This window comes from Mobula hypostoma, chromosome X1, assembly GCF_963921235.1.
Source record: "Mobula hypostoma chromosome X1, sMobHyp1.1, whole genome shotgun sequence".
NCBI lineage: Eukaryota > Metazoa > Chordata > Chondrichthyes > Myliobatiformes > Myliobatidae > Mobula > Mobula hypostoma.
The window spans coordinates 24,566,789-24,593,790 of NC_086128.1; the positions used below are offsets into that span (position 1 = coordinate 24,566,789).

At 45.9% G+C, this 27,002-nt stretch overlaps 1 protein-coding gene across 3 annotated transcripts in view; it reads left to right on the forward strand.

Annotated features, from left to right (window-relative positions):
* LOC134340346 (activin receptor type-1-like) overlaps positions 1-20,776 on the forward strand; it is a 133,687-nt gene extending 112,911 nt beyond the window's left edge. For all 3 annotated transcript variants that reach the window (XM_063037480.1, XM_063037481.1, XM_063037479.1), the window contains 2 exons: positions 1,650-1,780; positions 8,959-20,776. In XM_063037480.1, coding sequence (XP_062893550.1) covers positions 1,650-1,780; positions 8,959-9,102 — 275 coding nt within the window. In that variant the 3' untranslated portion in view covers positions 9,103-20,776. The remainder of the gene's footprint in view (positions 1-1,649; positions 1,781-8,958) is intronic.
* Positions 20,777-27,002: the final 6,226 nt, after the last annotated feature.

Genomic DNA, 27,002 nt, shown 5'->3' on the forward strand with positions numbered 1-27,002 from the left:
ACACGATCCAAGACATCCCTGACTCTGGCGCCTGAGAGGCAACGCACCACCTGGGTGTCTCTTCATGTTCACAGAATCTGCTGTCTGTTCCCCTAACCCTAGCACCGCTGCAGTCCTCTTCTCCAACCACCACCCCCCACCCCCACACTTCCCCCTGAGCCGCAGAGCCAGACTCTGTGGCTGTGGCTTTCCTCTACTAGTCATCCCTGCCAACAGTGTCCAAAGTGGTGTACTTGTTATTGTGGGGAACAGCCACGGGATTACTCTGCGCTGTCTGCATATTCCAATTCCCTGTCCCGACAGTTTACCCAGATACCTGCCTCCCGCCACTTAAGTTCAGTGCAAAGTTCAAAGTCAACTTACTATTGAAGTACGTACACTGTATGTCACCATATATCACCCTGAGATGCGTTTTCCTGCAGCCATTCACAGTGGATACAAAGAAGCACAGCAGAATCAGTGAAAAACTACACACAAAGACTGACAGACAAATAATCTGCAAAAGAAGACAAACTGCAAATACAAAAAAACAAATAAAAATAATTATAGTAAATAAATAAATAATACCGAATCCTTGAAAATGAGTCCATAGGTTGTGGAATCAGTTCAGTGTTGAGGCAAGTGAAGTGATCCACATTGGTTCAGGAGTCTGGTGCTTGTAGGGTAATAACTGTTCCTGAACCCGGTGGTGTCGGACCAAAGGTTCTTGTACCTCCTTCCTGCTAGCAGCTGTGAAAGGAGAGCACGGGCTGGATGGCGGAAGTCCTTGATGATGGATGATGCTTTCTAGTGTCAGCGCTCCTTGTAGATGTATTCAATGGTGGAGAAGGCTTTTTCCTGTGATGGACTGGACTGATACTTTTTGTAGGCTTTTCTGTTCAAGAGCATTGGTGTTTCTATACCAGGGTGTGAAGCAACCAGTCAGGATACTCTCCATCGTGCATCTATAGAGGTCTGTCAAAGTATTAGATGCCAAAAGCTACGTAAGGGGAACGTCGACTCGGACCATGTAAACTTCTAAGAAAGTAGAGGCACTGCTGTGTCTTTTCGCAATGGCAGTTGCATGCTGGTCCCAGCACATATTCTCTGATATGGTAACCCTCCAATGAGGACTAGCTCATGGACCTCTGGTTTCCTCCTCCTGAAGTCAATAATCAGCTCTTTGGTTTTGCTGACTTTGAGCGAGAAGTTGTTGTTGTGGCACCGTTCAGCCAGATTTCCAATCTCTCTCCTGTATGCCGATTGGTCACCACCTTTGAGTTAGCTAATGACAGTGGTGTCATCTGCAAACTTGAACAAGGCATTGGAGCTGTGCTTAATCGCACAGTCATAAGTGTAAAGTTAGTCGAGCAAGGGGCTAAGCACACAGCCTGTACTGATGGAAATTGTGGAGGAGATGTTGTTGCCAATCCAAAATGACTGACTTAGGAATGACTACTCTCCGTGGCTCCTATCTACCAACTCCTCATCCTTCCGTGTGAGCCTCAGGCCATGCAGCTGCAGCTCCAGTTCCCTTTGTGCCTCAGAGTTCATGACTGGTAAATTTGCATTGCTCTGCTGATGCAAGAGATCGTTCACAGGACAAAAGCCGTGATCAGTTTTGAACATATGACTAAAGCCTCCTTAATTGTTCCTTGTGTTGGAAACAGGAATCACAGAAGAGTACAAGCCTCCATTTTATGACTTGGTGCCCACTGACCCCAGCTTTGAAGACATGAGGAAAGTCATCTGCACTGATCAACAGCAACCCAACATCCCCAACAGATGGTTTTCCGATCCGGTATGTATCTGCTCCTTTTTTTTTTGGCATTCCCTGACTTGAAGGACTTTGCTCTCTTGTTAAAGTTCAAATTGCAAACATAAGTTCGCAATGGCCATTGGTGTGGGGTGTGCCCATTCACGCTGTAACTGTGTGGGTTTACCCTGGGAGCTTTAGTTTTTCCCATATCACAAGAGACGGGCAGGTTGGAGGGTTAATTGGCCGCTGTTAATTGCCCCTGGTGTGTGGGAGAGGGGTAAAATCTGGGTGGGGTTGATGGGAACATGGGGACAATGAAATGGTATCAGTGTAAATAGTTGATTGATGGTCAGCACGGACTCAGTGGGCCAAAGGGCCTATTTCCGTGATGTAACTTTCTTCGGCTCTGTGAGGAAAATGGTGACGCATAAACATCTACTCCAGTGGGATGTGTTCGCATTGCACCTTTCTTTTGTAATTAAGCATTGCAAGTTATTTCAAAGCCACGTTATTAAACAAAATTTGACACAGGCCACATCATGAGATATGAGAGCCAACAGCCAAGGTCTGGGTCAAAGAGGCAGTGTAGAGGGAAAGACAAACTCTCAGAGGCACTGTATGAGGCAAGTTCAAGATGTTGGGGTCTGGGCTGCTGAAGGCATAGCTACCAATGCTGGAACTAGGAATGACCTAGCAATGAGTTTGGAGGTGTTTAGAGATGGAGGGCTACTGAAATTTACAAAGATACTGTATCAAGGGCAATGTTAAGTCGAGTTGTTGGTGGGTTCTGGAGTTGGAGTTCCGTGCGGACAGGAGGAATGAGTTCCTGTGACCCGCTGAGACTGGAGTTCGAGGCCCAGTGTTCGGGGTCCCATCATCGGCGAGTCTGGAGTTCGAGGCCTAGCATTTGGTGATCAGCAGGTGTTATGACCTGATGCTGAGGATCAAGGCCAAAGGGTTGAATTAGAGGTCCAGAGGTCAAGGTCCGTTGACCAGCGCCAAGCCTGTGAATCTCCGTGAGTCCACTGGGGATGTCGATGGCCAGTGTTCTACAGGCCCGAGTCTGTGTCCACTGGAGGCCTATTCTGGGGTTAAAGGACTGTGTATGGGAGCAGGTGGGAGGGACAAACAGGGCTTGTTTTTGCTGTTGTTGTTTTGTTGCTTGTTGTGTTCTGTATTGTTCTGCCAAGCATTGTGGATACGTTATGTTGGCACCGGAAAATGTGGCTGCCCCAGCGCACCCTTGGGTGTGTTGGTTGTTAACGCAAACAATGCTTTTTCACTCTATATTTCAACGGGCCTGTGACAAACTTGAATCTTGGATATTTGATATAAATCAAAGCATTGTTGGACTCCAGAGAGCACAAAGCAAATGACTAAATGGGACTTGGTGCGAGTTACATAATAGGTAGCAGAGCTTTAGATAAGGGAGGGAGGGAACGTTGACTCAGTCCATGAGAGGCCTGCGTCGGGCATTTTCATGCCTTACAAGGCGCAGATTGGAAGTCTGTGTGGGGCGCCACTCCTTGCACAGACTTGAGCAATGTGTGATTAAGTGCCTTGCTCAAGGGCACAAACACACTGCCACAGCTGAGGCTCGAACCAGCAACCTTGAGGTAACTAGATGAACGCCTTAACCACTTGGCCATGTGCCCAACACATAGGATAAGGACAAGGCTGTAAAATAGAGCGGGGGGGCTGGTCGATATTTGAAGAGCTACATCTAGAGCTTACAAATGGATGGAGAGAGTGACAGTCGTGGGAGCTGAAGCCGAGTCAGGTGAAGTCACATAGAGTGATCTTGGTGCAGTGGACACAGCTCAGTTCCTGTGGGGCACTGAGGTTGTGAATAGTCTGCCTTTCCTTGACCTCTCTATCACAAATCTGCCACTTTTGTCCAGTGCCCTTTTTCCCATCAAGGCACCCAAAATTGTTGCAGACATTGAAAGGGTAACAGAGTCATAGGGTGAAGGAGTTATACAACAGGCTTAGCTCGTCTGTGCCAAAAAGTTGCCTCCCTCAGTGAGTCCCATTTACCTGCATTTGGCCCATATCCCTCTAAACCTTTCCTATCCACAAACCCACTGGAATAGCTTCAAACATAATTGCACTTGCCTCTACCACTTCCTCTGGCAGCTCTTCCATATACTCACCAGCTCTGTGTGGAAAAGTTGTCCCTCAGGTCCTTTTAAATCTTCCTCCTCTCACCTTAAACCTAACCCCTGTATGTTTAGACTCCCCTACCCTGGGAAAAGGATTGTGACCATCCACCTTATCTATGCCCCTCATGATTTTATAAACCTCCATAAAGTCATCCCTCAGCCTCCTACACTCCAGGGAAAATACACACAGCACATTCAGTCTCTCTTTGTAACACATGTCCTTCAGTCCTGTAACATCCTTGTAAGTCCTTTTTACACACACTTCAGTTTAATGACATCCAGGGCAACCAGAACTGCACACAGTACTCAGAGAACATAGAACGAGGAACCCCCAATGTCTGTGCTGACCATGATGCTAAATTAAATTAACATGCATCAGTTTAACAGCTTCTTAAACACCACCAACACCCCTGGCAGCCTGTAGCAGGCACCCACCATTCTCTATGAGGAAGAAAAACTTGTCTTGCGTATCTCCTTTAACATTTCACCTCTCACCTTAAATGCATGTCATCTAGTACTTGACATTTCTACCTGGGGAAAACGATTCAACCTCTCCTTATAGCATATATCCTCTAATCCAGGCCAAATAGAGCATATCTCCTCTTTGCCCCCTCCAGAGCCTCGACACCTTTCATGTCGTGAGGGCGACCAGAATTGCACACAACACTCCAAGCATGGCCCAACTAAAGCTCTATACAGCTACAATACTGCCTCCTCACTCCCCACTCATGTAGGAAAGACAGCAGCCAAAGAAACTTGCCACAAATACCAATGACTGACTGTGCCTCAGTAACATTAACAATGGAATAAGTATTGATGCACTCGCCTGCTCTTCTTGGAATATTGTCACGGGATCTTTCCACTTACCTGACGGGGCAGGTGGAGCCGTTGTGCAGAATCTCCTGTGAAAGACAGCACCTCCCAGCTGTCAATGGTCCCACAGAGCTGGACTCCGTGCTCAAGTCTCAGGAGCTGGGAGTTCAGCCTGTGCCCTTCTGACTCAGGGCGTACATGTCACCCAATCAGAGTGTGCAGAGAAGGGTTATGAGGATATTGCCAGGACTAGAGGGTCTGAGTTGTAGGGAGAGGTTCGCCAGGCTAGACGTTTATTCCTTAGAATGTAGGAGAATGAGAGGCAACCCTACTAAAGGGTTGAAGATGATGAGAGGCACTGATAAGGTGGACGGTCACAGTATTGTCCCTAGGTAGGAGAACCTAAAACTAGGGGTCGTAGGTTTAGGTGAGAGGAGTAAGGTCTAAAAGGGACCTGAGGGACAACTTTTTCACATAGGGGGTTGTGAGTCTAGCAAACTGCCAGAGGATGTGGTTGAGGCCGGTACAATAATATTATTTAAGAAGCACTTGGATGGCACATGGAGGGTCTGGACTCGGAATGCAGGAAACTGGAACGAGCTGTGTATGCACCATGGCCAACATGGACTAATTGAACTGAAGGGCCCACATCCATGATTCAGTGTGCCCTAGTTCAAATATAACAACAGACAAAATTGTCTCTCTCTGACGTTGCTGGCCTGCTGCCTGCTAACTTGGAACTGGTCTGTGCTTCCTCCCATCAGACTCACACAACAGGCATTCTCTGTTCAAGTATCATGTTGCCAATCCTTTTGTCCGTTCTTCCCTGTACCCTTTTTATACTAGAGTGACCAGATTTATCCACAGTACAGATGAACCAGGTTTGACATACGAATTAAGGATGTAATGCTAAGTCTTTATAAGGCATTGGTCAGACCGCACGTGGAGTATTGTGAGCAGTTTTGGGCGCCTTATCTAAGAAAAGATGTGCTGGCAGTGAAGAAAGTCCAGAGGAGGTTCCTCAGAATGATCCCAGGAATTAAAGGGTTAACATATCAGGCAAGATTGATGGCCCTGGGCCTGGAATTGCTAAAGTTTAGAAGAATAAATGAGGGGGGTGCTTAATGAAATCTACCAAATATTGAAAGGCCTAGATAGAGTGCACTTGGAGCAGGTGTTTCCTATAGTGGGTGAATTTACGACCAGAGGGCACAGTCTCAGAATAGAAGGATATCCCTTTAGAAAAGAGACGAGGAGGAATTTGTTGAGCTAGAGGGTGGTAAATCTGTGGGATTCATTGCCACAGATACATGTGGAGGCCAAGTGATTGCGTAGGATGAAAGTGGAGCTTGATAACTTCTTGATTACAGTTGTAAGGATGTCAAAGGTCATGGGGAGAAGGCAGGAAAATAGGGTGAGAGGGATAATAAATCAGCCATGATGGAATGGCAGAGCAGACTCAATGGGCCAAATTGCCTAATTCGGCTCCTATTCCTTATGATCTTATAGTCTACTATATCATGTCCTCCATAATTGCTTGTACATTTGACTTGTGTACAAGAATACTCCTTGAACATCAACACTACATGCACCTGTTCCCCTTTTCCTACTTTTCAGACTCAAATTCAGACTTAGATTTCGATTTATTTCTCACGTGTACATTGGCCCAGTCCATCACAGGTAAAGCTGTTCCCACCATTGAACACACCTACACGGACCCCTGTGACAGGAAAGCAGCATCCATCATCAAGTACCCCCACCACCCAAATCATGCTCTCTTCTTACCGCTGCCATCAGTAAGGCCTCAGGACCCACACCACCAGGTTCAGGAACAGTTAGTACCTCTCAACCATCTGGCTTTTGAACCAAAGGGGATAACTTCACTTTTCCCATCACTGAACTGTTCCCACAACCTATGGACTCACTTTCAAGAACTCTTCATCTCGTGTTCTTGATAGTTATTGCTTATTTATTATTATTATTATTATTATTGTTTCTTTTTTTCTTTATTTTTGTATTTGCACAGTTTGTTGTCTTTTGCACACTGGTTGTTTGTCCATCCTATTTGGTGTGGTCGTTCATTGATTCTACTGTGTTTCTTGTATTTACTGTGAATGCCCACAAGAAAATGGATCTCAGGGTTGTACATGGTGATATTTATGTAGTTTGATAATAAATTTACTTTGAAATTTAAACATACAATGAAATGAGTCATTTTTGTCAACAACCAGCGCAACCTAAGGATGTGCTGGGGGCAGCCCACAGGTGTCAGCAACAGATACCAGCACCAACATAGCACGCCCACAATACCCAGCAGAACAACGCAGAACACAACAAACAACAAAGCAACATCAGAACAAGCCTCTTTCCTTCCTCCCACCCACCCCCCACCCACACACAGGGACAGTCCTCCAACCCCAGGGGAGACCTCCAGTCTCCTTGCCCTCCTTGTTCGCAGAGGCAGTGCATTTTGTCTGCAGCGTACACTGCAGCCACTGTGCACCAGTGGTAGAGAGAGAGAGAGAGAGAGAGAGAGAGAGAGTGTTTAGGCTGGTGGGTAGGGAGCTGATTGAATGATCTACTTTCTACTGAATAGTTTGGAGCATCCTGAGAGTTGTTGGAGCTCTACCCATCCAGGCAAGTAGGGAGTGTTCTGTTACACACCTAGCTATGTTCTGCAGCTGTTGGAAATGCTTTAGGGGAGTCGAGTCGTGACTTGCTCTCGTGGTAATGTATTAACTGGTTAGGTTAGTTAAGCTTTTGGTCAGTAGTCATTCCTCAGATGTTGATAGCAGAGCCTCTGTGACAGAGATGTTGCTGAATATCATGGGGAAGGTTATTGCCCAGAACTTCTGTGACATGGATGTTACTTGCTTTACTGAGGAATTTCTCAAGAGATCTATCCTGGGCCTAACATATGATGCAATTACAAAAAAGGCACGTCGGCGATTAAGTTTCTTCAGGGGTTTGAGGAGATTTGGTACTAGCAGATTTCTACAGATGTACCGTGGCCCGAAACGTCGACTGTACTTCTTCCTAGAGATGCTGCCTGGCCTGCTGAGTTCACCAGCAACTTTGATGTGTGTTGCTTGAATTTCCAGCATCTGCAGAATTCCTCATGTTAAACTTCCCAACATCTGTCAGTGATAATAAACTCAATTCTGAACTACAACAGAATTTGAACGTCATCAGTGAACACCCCCACTTCCGACCTTGTGATAGAAGGATGATGCAGCTGAAGATGGTTGGGTCAGGAACACTCTCATTGACCAGTTTTACCAGGATGCTACACTCAGCCAAATCCTGTGTTAACATTAAGGGCAGTCACTCACACCTCACCCCTGGAAATTAGCTCTTTGGTCCACATTTATAGGTTATAATAAGGACTGAAACTGTGTGGTCTAGCCCAGTGCAAAATGAGCAAGGGTGAGCGAACTATTGACCACACTAACCAACCTGGCTGCTTCTAGGCTTTTAGGTATATTAATTGGAGGTTCCTTGGTTTCATTCACTGGTTTCTGATTTTCCAAGTAATATGCCATATCTTTATATTACTTGGAAATTAGAATACCAGAGACTTATGTATGCTTATCTGGCTGGTTCATTTGCAAATTATAACCCAATACTGCAAATGTATTAATGTTTTGTCATTTGTTGCAACTTCCTCAGTATTGACTCTATCCTCTAGTCTTGCTTCAGTCTCAAGTTGTATTTTTGATTTTAGAATATGAATGGTGAATCAGAGACTGATCCTTGTGGGATATCCAACTATTTTCTGTGGTTTAAATTATTTTCTATGTATTAATAATCTTGACTAGTGAACACATTTGTTTCCAAAAACCTTACGTGCAGTTGTTACAATATTTAGTCATGTTTTTCTGTTAATAATTACAAACCAGCATCTAAAATGCCCAGATCATCTGCTTTATTTTGTCTGTTGTGTTCCATTTGGATGTGCGTGTCCCTAAATTACAAGTGTCATGCTTCAAGCGTAGATTACTGACTTTGGGACGTTCTGGGCGATGATGAGGCTACAGAAACGTAAACTGTTCTGTCAGCTGTCGGAGGAGTTTCTGCATCAGTCCACAAGGTGACTGTTCAGCAAAATCTTGAGAATATTCATTTCCCATTGTGTTACCATTTTGTATTCAAGAAAATATTGGCCTGCTAAGGACGACATTAAGGCCAATTTACTAACCACCAGCCTCTTTCTGTGAGCTCATGTTTCTTTCTTTTTTATTTCAGATCCTGTCCTCTCTTGCTAAACTGATGAAGGAATGCTGGTATCAGAGCCCCTCTGCCAGGCTGACGGCCCTCCGCATCAAAAAGACCCTAACCAACCTGGCCAATGCAGACATCACACTGCACAAGCTCAAGCCAGACTGCTAACTCTTTTTAATTTGATCCTCAGAAGAAAAGCCCTTAAATCTTCTCAGACAGCACCTGCCAGTTAATCCATCCCAGCCCTGACTAATGTCCTTCTAGCTTGCAAGCAAAAACTCTCAAGCATCTGCTCCACGTTTGGATTCTGCTCCCAACTGACCCCGGACTGGAAAGAATGTGGGGATCAAGACATTTTGCAAGCTCTTAAACAAAGCTCTCAAGCGACCCCTCAAACACACAAGAAGAAGAAAGAACAAAACAAATTCCTACGTTGAAGTCCTACAGAAATCTCTCAGAGCAATTTGCACACTGCTGTGTTAAGTGTAGCACTTGCTGTGGTATTGGACTGACACAATGCACAGCAAGATTCCAGCATCCAATGAGGTACCACACATGGAGCTTTACTGGTGAGCTCAAAATAGATTCTATTGGATTATTATAGACTGTTGCCTTGCACTAAGAGGTCACCAAACAGAATTATTCAGGACAGTTTTTACAGAGTAAGCCATGAACAGCAGGAGCGGCGGTGAGGACTAATAGTGAATAGGATGCTGCTCAGGTTTTGTAAACATTTGACAGAAAACCTTGGTATAAGATAAGAAAGAAAAATCAAATGCATAATTACCATGGAGATTTTAATTACTATATACGTGTTTTACAGTCCTAATATAAACTTAAGTATTGTAATCAAAAGAATTCGTGCTGGTTTTCTTGACCTATGAAACCTGCAGCGTTGGCACTTCGTGTTCAATGTCAGTGCTGAGTAACACCATCGGAGACGTGAAAACCCCAGCACGGGTGGCTAACAATAGCCCAGCCTCATCAGACAGCGGGCTTGGCCACATGTAACATCAGAACAGGGCACAGGACGAACTAGAGGGCTTAGGAATTTATATGGGGATTTGGAGTGTCACAGCGGCATAGTGGTTAGCCTAACACAGCGTCAGCGACCCAGGTTCAATTCCTGCCACCGTCTATAGGGAGCATGTACGTTCTCCCCGTGTCCACATGGGTCTCCTCCAGGTGCTCTGGTTTCCTCCCACAGTCCCAATTTGTATGGATTTGTAGAATAATTGGTCACATGGTGTAATTGGATGGCGAGGACACATCTGAGCACAGGAGTTCATCCTGGCACTGTAGGTTTCTATGTGTAGACGCTCCTGATTTGGGCATGGGAGTCAGCCCCAGGCACAAACTCTCCACGTTACCTCTGGATCTACTAGAGCCAACAATGTGAGTGGGTCAGGCAGTATCTGTGGAGAGGACAGGGTCACGCACGTACCTCACAGCAAGGAACCTTGAAAACCAGTTCACATGTTGTTAAAACACCCTGGGCTAAAAATTCAATGACTTAACACATTTGGGTGATAGTTTTTGACCTCTGTCTAAGTGGATGTTACATATTGCATGTTATAAACTCGAGAAGTTCTGCAGATGTTGGAAATCCTGGGTAACACACACAAAGTGCTGGAGGAGCTCAGCAGGTCAGGGGGCCTCTGTGGAGAGAAATAAATAGTCATTTTTCAGGCCGAGATTTTACGTTAGAACCAGAAAGGAAGGAGGCAGATGCCAGAATACGAAGGTGAGGGAAGGGAAGGAGTACAAGCTGGAAGGTGAAAGGTGAGACCAGGTGAGGGGGAAGGTAGGTCGGTGGGAGAGGGGATGAGGTGAGAAACTGGGAGGTGATCGGTGGAAAAGGTAAAGGGCTGAGAAGAAGGAATCTGATAGGAGAGGAGAGTGGACCATGGGAGAAAGGGAAGGAGGAGGTGTACCAGAAGGAGGTGAAGGGCAGGTGAGAAGAGTAGAGACATTGCACGTTATGGTCAACTGCAGCACAATTCATACAGAGAGGCTGCTGGTAACACAGCAATGACTTGGCCAACACAGAGCATCGCTGATGTTGCTGGTTCATTATAGTGGAAAGCACACATGCGTAAGGAAAGGCAGAGACATTAGAGTTGGAGGGTGAATCATCACAATCCACCAGGTATCTTCAATGCCACAGGTAAGGTGGAGTTGAGGCAATGATACCCACCTTTTCCTGTTGAACACACTGCTGAAGAAAGGCAGACAACCGGAAGACAGCATTGTGAGTCAACGCCCAGCTTGACCAAGCTTAGGAATAATTAGATGCTGACAGACTTCCCTGAGAATTTCCCACATTCTCTTTAGCTTCTTTCACTAATTTATTCCAGTGTAATGATGGACTTTGGATGAGGGCTGGATAGAGCCCAACTGTGGTGCTCACCACAGTCACACGGCTGAGTGAGAGCTGTCATGTGAAATTGTGCTTTAAAGATGTCAAATGGCCAAGGCTGATGATGGGACTTTGACCAAGATAGTTCATCAGCACCTTCAGAAGAGAAAGGAAATGGAATTTTTAATGGATCAGGAGACCAAGAGGGAGAATATCATAAAGAAGAAAAACTTTTAGGAAGTGCCAGAACCTGAGACTTAAAATTAAAGCTATGAAGGAAAGACTGATGTTTGTACAATGCCCTTCTCAATCTCATGATATCCCAGTCGGATGACAATTGCTCAGGTACGTAGTTCCTACACAGGTAGACACGGTGGTGAAAAAGATCTTTGGCACTCTGGCCTTTGTCAGTCAGGGCATTGAGTACAGGGAGTTGGGACGTCATGCTACAGCTGTACAAGGTGCTGCTGAGACTGTGCTTGGAGTGCTGTGCACAGTTCTGGTCACTCAGATATAGAAAGGATGTTGTTAGTTTGGAAAGGGTGAAGAAACGATTCACAAGGATGTTACCAGGACTGGAGGGCTTGAGGTATAAGGAGGGACCGGATTCACTGGGACTGTTTTCCCTGGAGTGAAGGAAACTGAGGAGTGACCTTACAGAGGTTTACAAACTCATGAGGGGTATAGATAAGGTGGATGGTCACAGTCCTTTACCCAGGCTAAGGGAGTTGAAAACTACAGGGCACAGGTTTAAGGTGAGAGGGGAAAGATTTAATAGGGACAAGGAGAGCAGGTTTCTCACCCAGAGGGTGTTGGGTATATGGAACAAGTTGCTAGCGGAAATGGCAGAAGTGGTCACGATAACACCATTTAAAGGATATTTGTACAGGGACGTGGATCGGAAAGGTTTAAAGGGATATGGGCCAAGTGTGAGGAAATGGGACTGGCATAGATGTGCAGCTTGGTCAGTGTGGACAGTTGGGCCGAAACCGAAAGGCCTGTTTCCAGCTCTGAGAGTCTGATGCTTCAGTGCTTCTTGCTGACAGGAGCTGGGCCAGCGAAGACACCACTGCACACACATTACTGCACTCAGACCTTGACAGTGGCAGAAAGCATTCCTCCTGCCAAGCAGCGAAACCATGTTTTGAAATAATGATACTGCTGTTTACAACAGAATGCTTCAATTAATCTGTTAATAAAACTGGGGTTGAATTTACTGCTCATTCTCCTCACTTACACCAGGGAACACACCTTTCCTGCAACACCTCCTAGCAGAGAAACAGCTCATGGCACTTTTCCAGGGGCTGGGTACAGCTGATTGGCTTTTCTGCCAGGCCAGATGCCACAGCTAATAGAGCTGGCACCAGTTTACCTAATGTACACTGATTCTGCAGGCTGCCAGTTCTGGGGTAGGATCGCATACAACAACCGGATGGTAATATTGTTGTGGGGGTGGGGGGCAGACTTACCAGTCAGATGTTAGAGACCCTGATCCACAATGTAAACACAAGTGATCTTTGTTTTGTGGATAGTTTAAGACACAATTGTCCATCTTGTCAATGTGGACTTCAAAAAAGCTTTTATCAAGGTCCAGAATGATCCAAAGATTGGATCACGCGGGATTCAGGGTGAGCTAGCTAATCAAACACAAAATTGTCTTGGAGGTAGGAGTCAGAGGGTGACAGTGGAAGTTTGTGACCAGTGGTGTGCCACAGGGATCAGTGCTGTTGTTTGTCATTTAGTTTTACAATTTGGGTGAGAATGAAGTTGGCTTGGCTAGTAAGTTTGCAGATGACACCAAAATTGGTGCTGTGGTGGACAGTGAAGAAGATTGTCTAAGGTCACAAGATGTGGGCCAAGGAATGCCCACCTCTACAAACCTATCCCTTCTACAATCAGGATGTCACTACACCTCATATTACCAGCCGTCCTCTGCTGAAGGACCCAATTGGTGCGGTTCTGGGATAGCAGATGTACCCCTAATAACTCACATGGACCTGGGGCAGACTGCGACCCCCTGTGCTAAGAGAAAGAAGTGGGAGAAATAATTTAAACTTTCCCATCACTTGTGATGTGGGGATGGACAGGCACCCAGTGGCTCCTTTATTATGTACCTCCTGTACCTAATAAAATGGCCACTTTTGAGTGTACATTGGAGGTCTTCTGCTGCTGTCGTTCATTCACTTCAAGGTTTGATGCGTTGTGCATTCTGAGATACTCTCCTGTACACCACTCTTGTAATGTGTGATTATTTGACTTACTGTCACCTTCCTGTCAGCTTGAACCAGTCTGGCCATTCTCCTCTGACCTCTCTCATTAAGAAGGCATTTTCACCCACGGAGCTGCCACTCGCTGGATGATTTTTTTTGTTTTTCGCATCACCCTCTTTAAGCTCGAGAGACTGCTGTGCTGTTGTGTGTGAAAATCCCAGCAGATCAGCAGTTTCTGAGGTACTCAAACCACGCTGTCTTTCACTAACAATCATTCCACGGTGAAAGTCACTTAAATCACATTTCTTCCCCATTCTGATGTTTGGTCTGAGCAACAACTGAACCTCTTGACCATGTCTGCATGCTTTAAACTGCTGCTACATGATTTGCTGATTAGATATTTGCATTAACGAGCAGATGTACCTAATAAAGTGGCAACTGAGTGTATATATTTTGTAAGATCACACTTGGTGCTTCCTAAACCTAGCAATTAAAGCACAAAGCGTGGAGTGGTGATCAGGTTTACAGAGTGAGGTTTTGATTCCTGTACCACAGCTGTACAGGGTCTTGGTGTCGCATTGGAGGCAGTCCAAAGGAGATTCACTAGGCTTATTCCTGCGATGAGGGGATTATCCAACAGGAGAGGCTGGATATTTTGGCTCTGTATTCTTTTGAGCTTAGGAGAATGAGGGGTGACCTTCTTGAAACATACTGTACAGGATCCTGAAGGGGATTGGCAGGGAAGTTGTCAAGGTGTTCCCACTCGTGGGAGGATCTTAAACAAGGAGACAAGATTTGGGGGCGGCCATTTAAAATAGAGGTGCATAGAAATTTCTTCTCTCAAAGAGGGGTGAATCTCTGGAATTCTCTGCCCTGAGGACGGTGGAAGCTAGGTTATTAGAAGTATTGAAGATGTAGGTGGGTACACTTTTGAAAGGTTGGAGGGGATTGAGGGTGATGGGGAACTGCCACGGAAGAGAAGATGAGGTCTGGGGTACGTCAGTATGACTTTATTAAACGACGGGGGAGACTTAAGGGGCTGAGTGGCCTATTCCTGCTGCTGATTTCTTGTGTTTTGTGTGATCTGTGCACATTTAGCTGCCCAGAGTTGGAATAGCCATCGGGGTCTTCCAATCTTCTCAAGACCCGTGAGAACATGAGGGCTAGGGTCTCAGTGGAGGAGAAGGCTGCTGCAGAAATTCACCAGGATACCTGATTCTGACTAGTATCCAGTGACTTTTGACCCGTGCGAATGTGCAGAAATCAGCTGATGAGAGGGCCAGCTGAGTCTTAGGTAACGTAAATGAGCCCCAGCTACCACTGGCTTCAGGACTGGAGAAGGCAATTGAGCAAAAGTTAAAGTTCCTACCATATTTAGTGAGACAAGTTATAAATCTAATTAATTCTTGAAAGTTTACACATTCTTAATGTTCTGTGATGATGCTCGTGTGCAATTATATCAAAGAAACATCTATTTTGTCTGTATTATGTAATTCCAATTAATCCCATAAATGTCATACTTAGAATATATTTTAATCAAAGCATTTCCACAGAAGTAATAAACCAGATTCAATCAGAAGAAAGGAATAAAAGTTTGCTGCTTTATTTATGACTTCTTTTGGTATTGCTTTTTCCTTCCAACACCCATCGGCAGCTGTCTGTGAGTGAGTCTGGGCTGTTGTAGTATTGGAGAACACTGAAACAGCTCATTTGGTTCCCTCTGCTCCAATGGCTTCATTTGTGCCTCACCTCAGCCTCCTCCCTCTCTTTTTGGGCCATTTTTTTAAAAAATTATTCATTTACAGGATTTGGGCGTTGCCAGCTAAGCTGGCATTTATTGCCCACCCCTAGTTGCCCTTGAGAAGGTGGTGATGAGATGCCCTCTTGAACTGCTGCAGTCCCTGAGGTGTAGGTACACCTGCAGTACTATTAGAGGGGGAATTCCATGATTTTGACCCAGCAACAATGAAGGAACGGCGATATGTTTCCAAATTAGGATGGTGAGTGATTTGGAGGGGGATTTCCAAGTGGTGGTTTTGTTCAAGAGTTATGGGAAAGGCATGAAAGTGAATGGTGAAGCAGACTTGAGGGGCCAAATGTCCCACCCCTCAGATTTTCTACTTTCTCTTCATCTATCTGTCGACGTATGCTTCGATTCCTTCCTTCCTTATGTTCGTGTCTAGTTTCTCTTTCAATTCACACATTGTTTGCTCCATCTTTACAGTATGTTAGGAAATGTTCTATGAAGGGGAGGAGGTGTGGTGGGGGAGAGCCTGACCATCATTCTACACCCAGCACCTCACTCAAAGTGGCCTTCCTCCATCGGATTCAGGCTGCCAATACGACCCAGCTCTTTGACTGCGGGTTTAACCCAAAGTCCTGGATCTGAATTGCAGTCTGGAACATTGTCTGTGGTGTCATAGAGTAATACAGTACGGAGACAGGCCATTCAGCCCAACTCGTTCATGCAGACCAAGATATCTTCCTGTGCTAGCCCCATTTGCCTGTGTTTGGCCCATATCCTTCTAAATCTTTCCTGTCCATGTACCTGTCCAAATGTATTTTCAATATTATAATTGCAACCGCATTTAACACTTCCTCTGGCAGCTTATTCTATAAACCCACTACCTCTGTGTGGAAGAACATGACCTTCAGGTCCCCTTTAAATCTGCTCCTCTCACCTTAAACTTTTACCCTCTAGTTTTAGACGCCCCTGCCCTGGGAAAAAGACTGTGACCATTCTGTGCCTCTCATTGTTCGATCGATATCTATCATGACACCCCTCAGCCTTCCGTGCTCCAGGGAAAAAAATGCCACAGCCTATCCAGTGTCTCCTTACAACACAAGCCTTCCAGTCCTGGTAACATCATTGAGGACCCCCGTCACCCAGGACATGCCCTCTTCTCATCGCTACCATCAAGGAGGAGGTACAGGAGCCTGAAGACACACACTCGCTGTTTTAGGAACAGCTTCTTCCCGTCCGCCATCAGATTTATGAACAGGCAATGAACCCATGAACACTACTTCAATATTTGTTTTGCTCTCTTTTTGCACTACTTACTTAATTTAATTTATATTTCTTATTGTGATTTAGTTTTTTATTATTGCATTGTACTGCTGCCACAAAGCAATAAATTTCACAACACATGCCAGTGATAATAAACCTGTTATCCACAAGAACCCTTTCTGCACCATTTCTAGTTTCATGACATCTTTCATACCAGAACTACAGTACACTATTCCATGTGTGCTCTCACCAGCATCCTGTACAGCTGTAACATGATGTCCCAACTCACAATAAAAGGACTTCCCTTTAGAAAAGTTCAAGTGCTACACCTCCTCCCTCACTACCATTCAGAGCCCCAAACAGTCCTTCCAGGTGAGGCGACACTTCACCTGTACGTCTGTTGGGGTCATCTACTGTGTCCAGTGCTTCCAGTGTGGCCTCTTGTACATCGGTGACACCCGCTGTAGATTGGGGGACCGCTTCGCTGAGCATGTAGGTAGCGTCCACCAGAGCAAGCGGGATCTCCCAGTGGCCACACATTTTAATTCCACTTCCCATTCCCATTCCAAAATGTTAATCCATGGCCTCTTCCACTGCCACACTTATGTTGGAGGAACAACACCTTACATTCCGTTTGGGTAGCCTCCAACCTGATGGCATGGACATCGATTTCTCAAGCTTCCAGTAATGCCCCCCCACCCACCGCCCCCTTCACCATTTCCCATCCCCTTGTCCCTCTCTTATGTTGTCTCCTTGCCCACCCATCACCTCCCTCTGGTGCTCCTTCTCCCTTTTTCTTTCTTCCATGGTCTTCTGTCTCTTTCACAAATCAACTTCCCAGCTCTTTGCTTCATCCCTCCCGCTCCATTTCACCTATGGCCTGGTGTTTCTCTCTCCCTTCCCCCACCTTTTAAATCTACTCAGCTTTTTTTCTCCAGTCCTGCCGAATGGTCTCATCCCGAAAAGTCGACTGTGCTCTTCTCCATAGATGCTGCCTGGCCTGCTGAGTTCTCCCAGCATTTTGTGTGTGTTGTCATGGAAGACCAGGGCAGAATTGGCTATTCAGCCTCAAGGAAGTGTGCTTTCCCTTGTTGCTGCAGCCCTGAGAGTTGGCCACTCCAAGACACACCACACTCAGGCACCTGAGTGATCCAATATCTCCCTACTCACTGACTCAGCCTGGGCCTTCAATCTCGGCAGTGGACAATTCCACCAGGACAAAATTCCAGTCCTGCCATCCACCTGACACCCACACTCTCCATCAGCGATACTTTGGAACAGCAGGAGAAACCATGACTAATTTTTCTTCCTCCTGACCCCGGGAATACTGAGACTTATAATTGGCGACAGTGGAGGGGATGGCGTGAGTAGGGTGTGTATGCAGAGTTGCCGTGCCTGACAGTGCCCATGTGCATCAAATAAAAAGCTAAAGTGGCGGAAACACTCATCAGGCCAGGCAGCATCTGTGGAGAGAGAGAGAGATAGTTTTCTGTCGAAGACTTCCATCAGAACTAAAACAACGCAACACACAAGATACTGGAGTAACTCAACATGTCAAGCAGCATCCATTGGGGCGGGGGGTGGACAGTTGATGTTTCAGGTCAAAACTCTTATCTAGACTCCAGCATCTGCATCTCTTGTTCCTTCAAAAGATAACAAAAAATAGTTTGCTTTAGGTTGCAGAGAAAGTGGCAGGAGGAATGGATGGGACAGAGGAAATATCTGTGATATGGTTGCGATGGGGGTGGGTTTTAGTGGGTGTCAGGTCAAATGAGTTAATGGAGACAGTCAGAAGGTGATATCACAGACAAAGAGGCAATAAGACCATAAGACCATAAGGTATAGGAGCAGAATTAGGCCATTCAGCCCATCAAGTCTGTTCTGCCAGTTGATCATGCTTGATTTATTCTCCCTCTTAACTCCATTCTCCTATGTTCCACCTGTAACCTTTGATGCCCTTACTAATCAAGAACTTTTCAACCTCCACTTTAAATATACCCAATGACCTGATCTCCACAACAGTCTTTGGCAATGAATTCCACAAATTCACCACCCTCTGGCTAAAGAAATTCCTCCTCATCTCTGTTCTAATACGATATCCTTCTATTCTGAGGCTGTGCCCTCTGGTCTTAGACTTTCCCACTGTTCAAAACTTCTCTCCATGTCCACTCTGTTGAAAACATCCTCTAATATGTTGCCAGTAGCAGGGTCATAAGTAATATCCAGCAGGTCAGGTTGTACACATGGGCAAACTAGACATGGTTCCCTGATTGAATAGAATAGTATTGCTAAAAATTACTTTACTTATCTTGGTACTAAAATTTCTAAAAATTTAAAGGACCTATATGAATATAATTTTCTCTCATTGATTGATTACACCCAACAAATGCTTTCTAAATGGTCGCCTATGACATTATCATTAATAGGTCAAATTAATGCTATTAAAATGATAGTTCTACCGAAATTCTTATATACATTTCAGGCAGTTCCTACTTTTGTTCCTAAAATATTTTTTGATAGAATAGATTCTATAATCTTATCTTATATTTGGAATAGTAAAAATCCTAGATTGAGTAAACCTTTATTACTGAAATTAAAAAAGGATGGTGGTATGGCTTTGCCAAATTTTAGAATGTATTATTGGGCAATTAATATTCGATATATTACTTTTTGGATTCATTACTCAGACATACATGAATGTCCTTCATAAGACCATAAGACAAAGGAGCAGAAGTTGGCCATTCAGCCCATCGAGTCTGCTCCACTATTTTATCATGAGCTGATCCATTCTCCCATTTAGTCCCACTCCCCCGCCTTCTCACCATAACCTTTGATGCCCTGGCTACGCAGATACCTATCAATCTCTGCCTTAAATACCCCCAATGACTTGGCCTCCACTGCCCCCCGTGGCAATAAATTCCATAGATTCACCACCCTCTGGCTAAAAAAATTTCTTGTGAAACTCAGTGAGGGGGTTCTCTTTGGCCTCTTTACTGGGAGCTCCTCTTCACTTTTTGTTTTCTAAGATTAGTAGACAAGACTTTAATCCTATTATTAAACATATTTTTAAGAATTTGGTTTCAGTTTCATAGATTTTTTGAGTTAAATAATTTTGTTCTTTCTAGTAATATCCATTTTAATTATTTTTTAAACCATCAATTTTGGATAAGACCTTTTTAATTTGGAAAACCAAGGGAATAATACCTTTTCCAGATTTGTTTTTACGGGACTGTTTAATGTCTTTTTCTCAGTTAGTGGATAAATATAGTTTACCTAACGTACATTTCTTTAGATATTTACAAATCAGGAATTTTTTACATGGTTTACTGCCAAATTACCCTTCTGCTTATCCACCTAATACGACAGATGCTCTTTTTCAGTTTAAACCACTTCAAAAAGGGTTGATAGCTATAATTTATAAACAGTTATTGAATTTATGAATGATATCTATCGATAAAATTAAACGTGCTTGGAAATTGGAAGTTCAAGAGTCATTTTCATATAATCAATGGAGTAAAATTCTTCATTTGGTTAATAACTCATCTATTTGTGCCTGTCATTCTTTGATACAGTTCAAGGTAGTGCATCAGGCCCATATGTCAAAGGATAAACTAGCACATAATTTTTCCAATATCAATCCTATTTGTGACAGATGAAATAGTGAGTTAAAGTCCTGGATCTGGACCTACAACCTAATTTACTTACAGCAATATTTGGGATTACCTCATCGAAACCAGGAAGTATTCCTATTTCTGCTCAATGTATGATAGCCTTTTCAACTTTATTGGTTGGGAGAGCCATTTTACTGAAGCGGAAGGATTCTAATCCACCTACTGTCTTTTATTGGCTCTCCTCCATTATGTCCTGTTTAAGTTTAGAGAAAATAAGAAGTCGGACATTCGATACATCCTTTAAGTTTGAGCAGATCTGGCGACTTTTTATTCAATATTTTCATTTAATTTGATTTATTACTCTTACAATTTTTTTTTCGAAGTTTTAGATTTGATCAGAAAGTATTTCTTTTTTTTGGTCCTATCCTCAGAATGGACTGCCCAGTCCCTTTTTTTTGTATAGTGTAGTGGGGATTTTTTTTCATTTAAAATTCAAAGTTTTTTCTTTCCTCTTCATGAACTGATAAGAGGAGAATCGCTGATTTTTTTATTATATGTTATACAATAGCTTAACACTATGTATGATTTTGATAATGTTTATTTCAATCTCTGTATTGTTATTGATATATATATTTGAGATAATTCTCCTCTTGTTTGTATTTATGTTCCTTTTAAATCAATAAAAAGATTAATAAAGAAAGAAAGAATGATTCTTATCTGAGCTGGTGAAATCGCCTCAACGTGCATGAGAAACTATAGCGAAGGAACCTACAGCTTTAACCAGAACACATCAGAGAAAGGCAATAGCAGGGATGTTCACACCTTTCCACCTGATTTGTTCTCCTGCACTGTAGCACTTTCACACTGTTCAGGTGTTCTTGTGACCTCCAAGGATCTCACCATCACCTCTGCCATTCCATCATTCCACCTTCATCCTCTCAGTCACACCTTTGCTCTCTTATTTACACTTTTCCACTCATTAACCAAAGCTCGTTTATTTACAGTACATGCTCACATACCCATTAATGGCATTGCTCTTTTCTCTACACCTTTTCCCCTTCAATCATCACTCTATTATTTACACCATACAAAGATAAGACATATATCCAATGACAGTCTATGGCAATGAATTCCACAGATTCACCACCCTCTGGTTAAAGAAATTCCTCCTCTTCGCTGTTCTAAATAGACTTCCCCTAGTCTGAGGTTGTGTAGTCTGGTCCTAGACTCCTCCCACTCCAGGAAATATCCTCTCCATGTCAACTCTATCTAAGCCAATAGGTTTCAATGAGAACCCTGCTCATTCTGCCAGGTGCCAGTGTGTACAGGTCCAGAGCCATGAAACACTCCTCATACCCTTTAATTCTCAGAATTATTCTTGTGAAACTCCTCTGGACTCTTTCCAATATCAGCACATTCTCTCTTCGATAAGGGGCCCAAAATTGCTCACAATACTCCCCAAATGTGGTCTGACCGAAGTCTTATAAAGCCTCAGCCTGCACCTTCACTTCAAACCATTGTGCTTTCAACAACACCTTCAGTACCTCATTAATCCTTTATATCTTCCTATTCCTGTTTATACCCTTCGCCACCACAATTGTACCAGTTCCATTATTTAAACCCTTCACATTTTCACCAACATGATAACACATTTATTTACACATTCACTCCTCCATTCACACCATTGAAGCTTTTATTTACACCTTTACAATGTCATTCACACCATCACAACTTCACTTACACCATCACACTTGTATTCACACCATCACTTCACTTCTGCCTTTACTCAATCCTGCCATCATGTTTATTTATTCTTTCATCCTTGCAGTCACAGGGTCACCTTTTTGTTCACATCTTCACGGCTTCATTTACGTGATCACTCCTTCACTCCACCCTTTCATTCACACCATTGCACTTTAATTTGTGTGATTAAGCTATCATCCACACAATTACCCTTTTACAACAGCTTCATTTTACACATCATTGTGTCACGCACGTTGTTGCTTCTGAACTGAAATAATCTACACCGTTGACTCATTGCTGACAGATTGCTGGAACTGTTCAATTTGACAGTGCAATGTGTTGTCATAAATGCAGGTCAAACTATGTGAGAATCTATGTTGTAAGATCCTTCCCAATCAGAAAACATGTTGACAGATATAATGTTCAAGTTGTCACACACTGCATCTCCTATTTTATTTACTATTTTTAATTGGGGCCTGGAGAGGGGGGCTTCGGGGTTCTGAGGTTTCCGTCATTCATTCTATGGGTTTTTTCTGTTTTGTGGATGTCTGCGAAGAGTAAGAATTTCAGGTTGTATTCTGTATATGTTCTCTGATGTTAAATTCAACCATTTGAACCATTTGATTGCCATGAATATGAGAGTGTGTGTGTGTGTGTGTGTGTGAACTACCCACCTACGCCAGTTGAAGCACCTTCAATTACTCCAAAAGACTGAGGTTTGGTAAAATACTGAAAGGCTTTTATTCTCTGTACAATACAACCTCCACAGTGAGTGTCTGCCCCCGGACTGAGGGGGAGGGGCAAGGCGAAACACCTTTATACAGGATTCTGTGGGAGGAGCCACAGGGGCAGTCAGCAGAGGGGTGTGTCCAGATAGGTAACCGAGTTACAACATATATACATGGTTTACCACATTCACCCCTCCTTTTTTCAAAAAGAGTCCCGCGGGGTGAAGTGACTGACAATATTTACAAGAAGTATATTTACAGGTTAAGTCTATCAGGCGGTCGAGTCCGTCGCTGTGATCTACGTAGCACTGGTGGTGATTGCACCGGCGATGGCGGATGTGCTGCCTCCGGCCTGACTTCAGGTGCCAGCACGTTAGGCACCGGTAATCCCTCGTGCGTGTGCGTCGCACCCGGTATGGGAGTGTCGTGTGGTGTCTGTATAGGGTTTGGGGTGTTGGGGTGCGCGGTGTCTTGTGGGTACATACACCGGTGGGTACGGGGTCAATAGTCACCACAGAGTGTTCAGGGTAGGGGCCCGGAGCTCCTGCGGGTGCCAGGTCGCGGATGGAGACCGTATCCTCCCGCCCATCAGGTAAAACCACGTAGGCATACTGGGGGCTCGCATGAAGTAAGTGAACCCTCTCGACCATCGGGGAGTATTTATTGCTCCTCGCATGTTTCCGAAGCAGCACTGGCCCCGGGGACGTCAGCCAAGTTGGTAGGGTGGTCCCAGTGGTCGATTTTCTGGGAAACGAAAAGAGCCGCTCATGAGGGGTGGCATTGGTGGCCGTGCATAACAGGGAGCGGATGGAGTGGAATGCCTCGGGAAGGACCTCCTGCCAGCGGGAGACCGGCAGTCCCTTTGACCTGAGGGCTAAGAGTGTGGCTTTCCACACTGTGGCATTCTCCTTCTCCACCTGTCCATTCCCCCGGGGATTATAGCTCGTGGTCCTACTGGTTGCAATTCCCCTAGCCAGTAGGTATTGGCGCAGCTCGTCACTCATAAACGAGGACCCTCTGTCACTGTGGATATAGCATGGGTATCCGAACAGAGTGAAGAGCTTGCGCAGGGCTTTTATAACTGACGTGGTAGTGGTGTCGGGGCAGGGGATGGCGAAGGGGAACCGCGAGTACTCGTCAATTATGTTAAGAAAGTACACATTGCGGTCGGTGGAGGGAAGGGGGCCCTTAAAGTCAACACTCAGTCCCTCAAAGGGGCGGGTGGCCTTGATGAGTGGTGCCTTTTCGGGTCGGTAGAAGTGCGGTTTGCACTCTGCACAGACTTGGCAGTCCCTGGTCATCATCCTGATCTCCTCAACGGAGTAAGGCAGGTTCCGGGCTTTCACGAAGTGGAAAAGCCGGGTGACTCCCGGGTGGCAAAGGTCTACATATAGGGCGCATAGCCGGTCGATCTGCGCGCTGGCGCATGTTCCCCGGGATAGGGCATCGGAGGGCTCGTTGAGCTTCCCGGGCCTGTACACGATGTCATAGTTGTAGGTGGAGAGTTCGAGTCTCCACCTCAGAATTTTATCATTTTTGATTTTGCTTCGCTGCTGACTATTAGACATGAATGCGACTGAGCGCTGGTCAGTTAGCAGGGTGAACCTTTTGCCGGCAAGATAGTGCCTCCAGTGCCTTATAGCTTCCACTATGGCCTGGGCCTCTTTCTCTACCACAGAGTGCCGAATTTCAGGGCCTTGAAGGGTACGGGAGAAGAATGCCACTGGTCTTCCTGCCTGGTTGAGGGTAGCAGCCAGCGCAAAGTCGGAGGCGTCACTCTCTACTTGGAAGGAAATAGCCTCATCCACCGCATGCATTGCTGCTTTGGTAATGTCCCCTTTTATGCGGCTGAAGGCCGTGTGGGCCTCGGCAGAGAGGGGGGATGTGGTGGACTTGACCAGGGCGCGGGCCTTGTCTGCATATTTAGAGACCCATTGGGCATAATATGAAAAGAAGCCCAAGCACCTTTTGAGGGCTCTGAGGGTATTGGGAAGTGGGAGTTCCAACAGGGGGCGCATACGGTCGGGGTCAGGGCCAATGACTCCAATCTCCACAACACACCCAAGGATAGCAAGTCGGGTGGTCCCAAATACACACTTGTCCTTGTTATAGGTGAGGTTGAAAGATTTGGCCGCTTGGAGAAACTTTTGGAGGTTGTTGTCGTGATCCTGCTGGTCGTGACTGCAGATGGTGATGTTATCCAGATATGGGAACGTAGCCTTCAGTTGGCACTGATCCACCATCTGGTCCATTGCCCTCTGGAAGACAGATACACCATTCGTGACACCAAAGGGGACGCACAGGAGTTGATAAAGCCTGCCATCCGCCTCGAAGGCAGTGTAAGGGCGGTCCTCCCGGCGGATGGGGAGCTGATGCTAAGCGGATTTTAGATCTATGGTCGAGTACACCTTGTACTGTGCTATCTGATTGACCATATCCGCGATGCGGGGTAGAGGGTACGCGTCGAGAGCTGCGTGAACCTATTGATGGTCTGGCCATAGTCCACGACCATCCTATTCTTCTCCCCGTTCCGAACAACCACCACCTGCGCCCTCCAAGGACTTGTGCTTGCCTCAATGACCCCCTCCCTGAGCAGTCGCTGCACCTCCGACTTAATGAAAGCTCTGTCCCCCGCTCTGTACCTCCTGCTTTTAGTTGCCCACAGGTTTACAGTCGGGGGTCAGGTTGGCGAACAGCGGTGGGGGAGGGATCCTGAGGGTGGAGAGGCCGCAAGTGGTGTCGGTAGTGTGGCAGTTGGCATGATGTTGGGTGGGATGCGCGGGTCGGTGTGAGTGTGTGGTCAGTAGCGGGGTACGTGACATATCTCTACAAAACAGGGGATTTATGACAGTAATTGGCGGGAGGGGCCCATCATACTTCATTGTCACGCTTTTCAGATGGCTCTGGAAGTCCAACCTCAACAGCACAGGGGCACACAGTTGAGGCAAGACCAGTAACGTAAAGTCCCGATATTCTGTGCCCTGCACCACTAGTGTCACTACACAACCCCCCCCCGGATGTCTGTTGTATGCGACCTGGAGGCCATGGTGACCCTCTGACTTACCGGCCGTATCATGAGTCCACAATGCTGCACCATGTCCGGGTGGATAAAACTCTCCGTGCTGCCTGTGTCAAACAGGCAGCTTGTCCTGTGCCCCTCCACCAGGATGTCCATCATTGACCTTGCGAGCTGGTGGGGAGCACTTTGGTCGAGGGTCACAGAAGCCAGGGTGGGGTTGCTATCTTGGTCCGGCGCGGTGGGGTGGCCCGTGAGCACCCGTTGGTCGTAGGCGGTGGGAGGTGGCGCCGACCAAGATGGCCGCCCCCATGTCTCACACGTGGTTGCAGCGTGCAGGGAAGATGGCGGCCCCCATGTCTTGCACGTGGTGGCAGTATGCAGGGAAGATGGCGACCCCCACGTATCGCACGCGGCGCTTCTCGATCCCGCTCGTGGCTTTGACTTACAGACCTTGGCGAAGTGGCTCTTCTTTCCGCAGCTTGTCGGGCCGGGCAGCATTTCCGGGGGTGCTTCTCCAATCCGCAGAAGTAGCACTTCGCGGACTCATGACTGGCTGCAGCCGAGGTCGATTCGCCGGCGGGTTGCGGGGTCTGCGGCGCCCACGAGGCCATTGGGGGATCGCGTGCCTGGAGAGCCTCAGAGTTATGCAGAGCAGCCTCCAACGTATCAGCCAGCTTGATCGCCGAACTTAGGGTAAGATTGGCTTTTTCCAGCAGCCGCTGGCGCACGTACACTGACCTGGTCCCCGTAACGAAGGCGTCTCTCACTAGGAGTTCTGCATGCTGCGCCGCTGTCAGTTCCTGGCAATCGCAGACCCGCACGAGTGTCTGTAGGGCCCGGACAAACTCAGCACTCGATTCCCCAGACCGCTGTTGCCGTGTCGCTAAGCGGTGCCGAACATAGACGCTGTTTATCGGCCGCAGGTATTGTCTTTTGAGTGCGTTCATCGCGCCGTCATAGTTCGGTTGGTCTCTGATCAGCGAATAGACCCGTGGACTGACCCTGGAGAGTAGAACTCTGCGCTTCACTACGGGGTCGGTCGCTTTAATCTCCTCTAGATACGCTTCGAAGCAGGCCAGCCAGAGTTCGAAAGCGTTTCCAGCTTCAGGCATTTGCGGATCGAGGTCTAATTTGTCTGGTAACAGAGCCTGTTCCATGTTTTAAAATGTACAGCGAATAAAATTGAAGCACCTTCAATTACTCCAAAAGACTGAGGTTTGGTAAAATACTGAAAGGCTTTTATTCGCTGTACAATACGACCTCCACAGTGAGTGTCTGCCCCCGGACTGAGGGGGAGGGGCAAGGCGAACACCTTTATACAGGACTCTGTGGGAGGAGCCACAGGAGCAGTCAGCAGAGGGGTGTGTCCAGACAGGTAACCGAGTTACAAC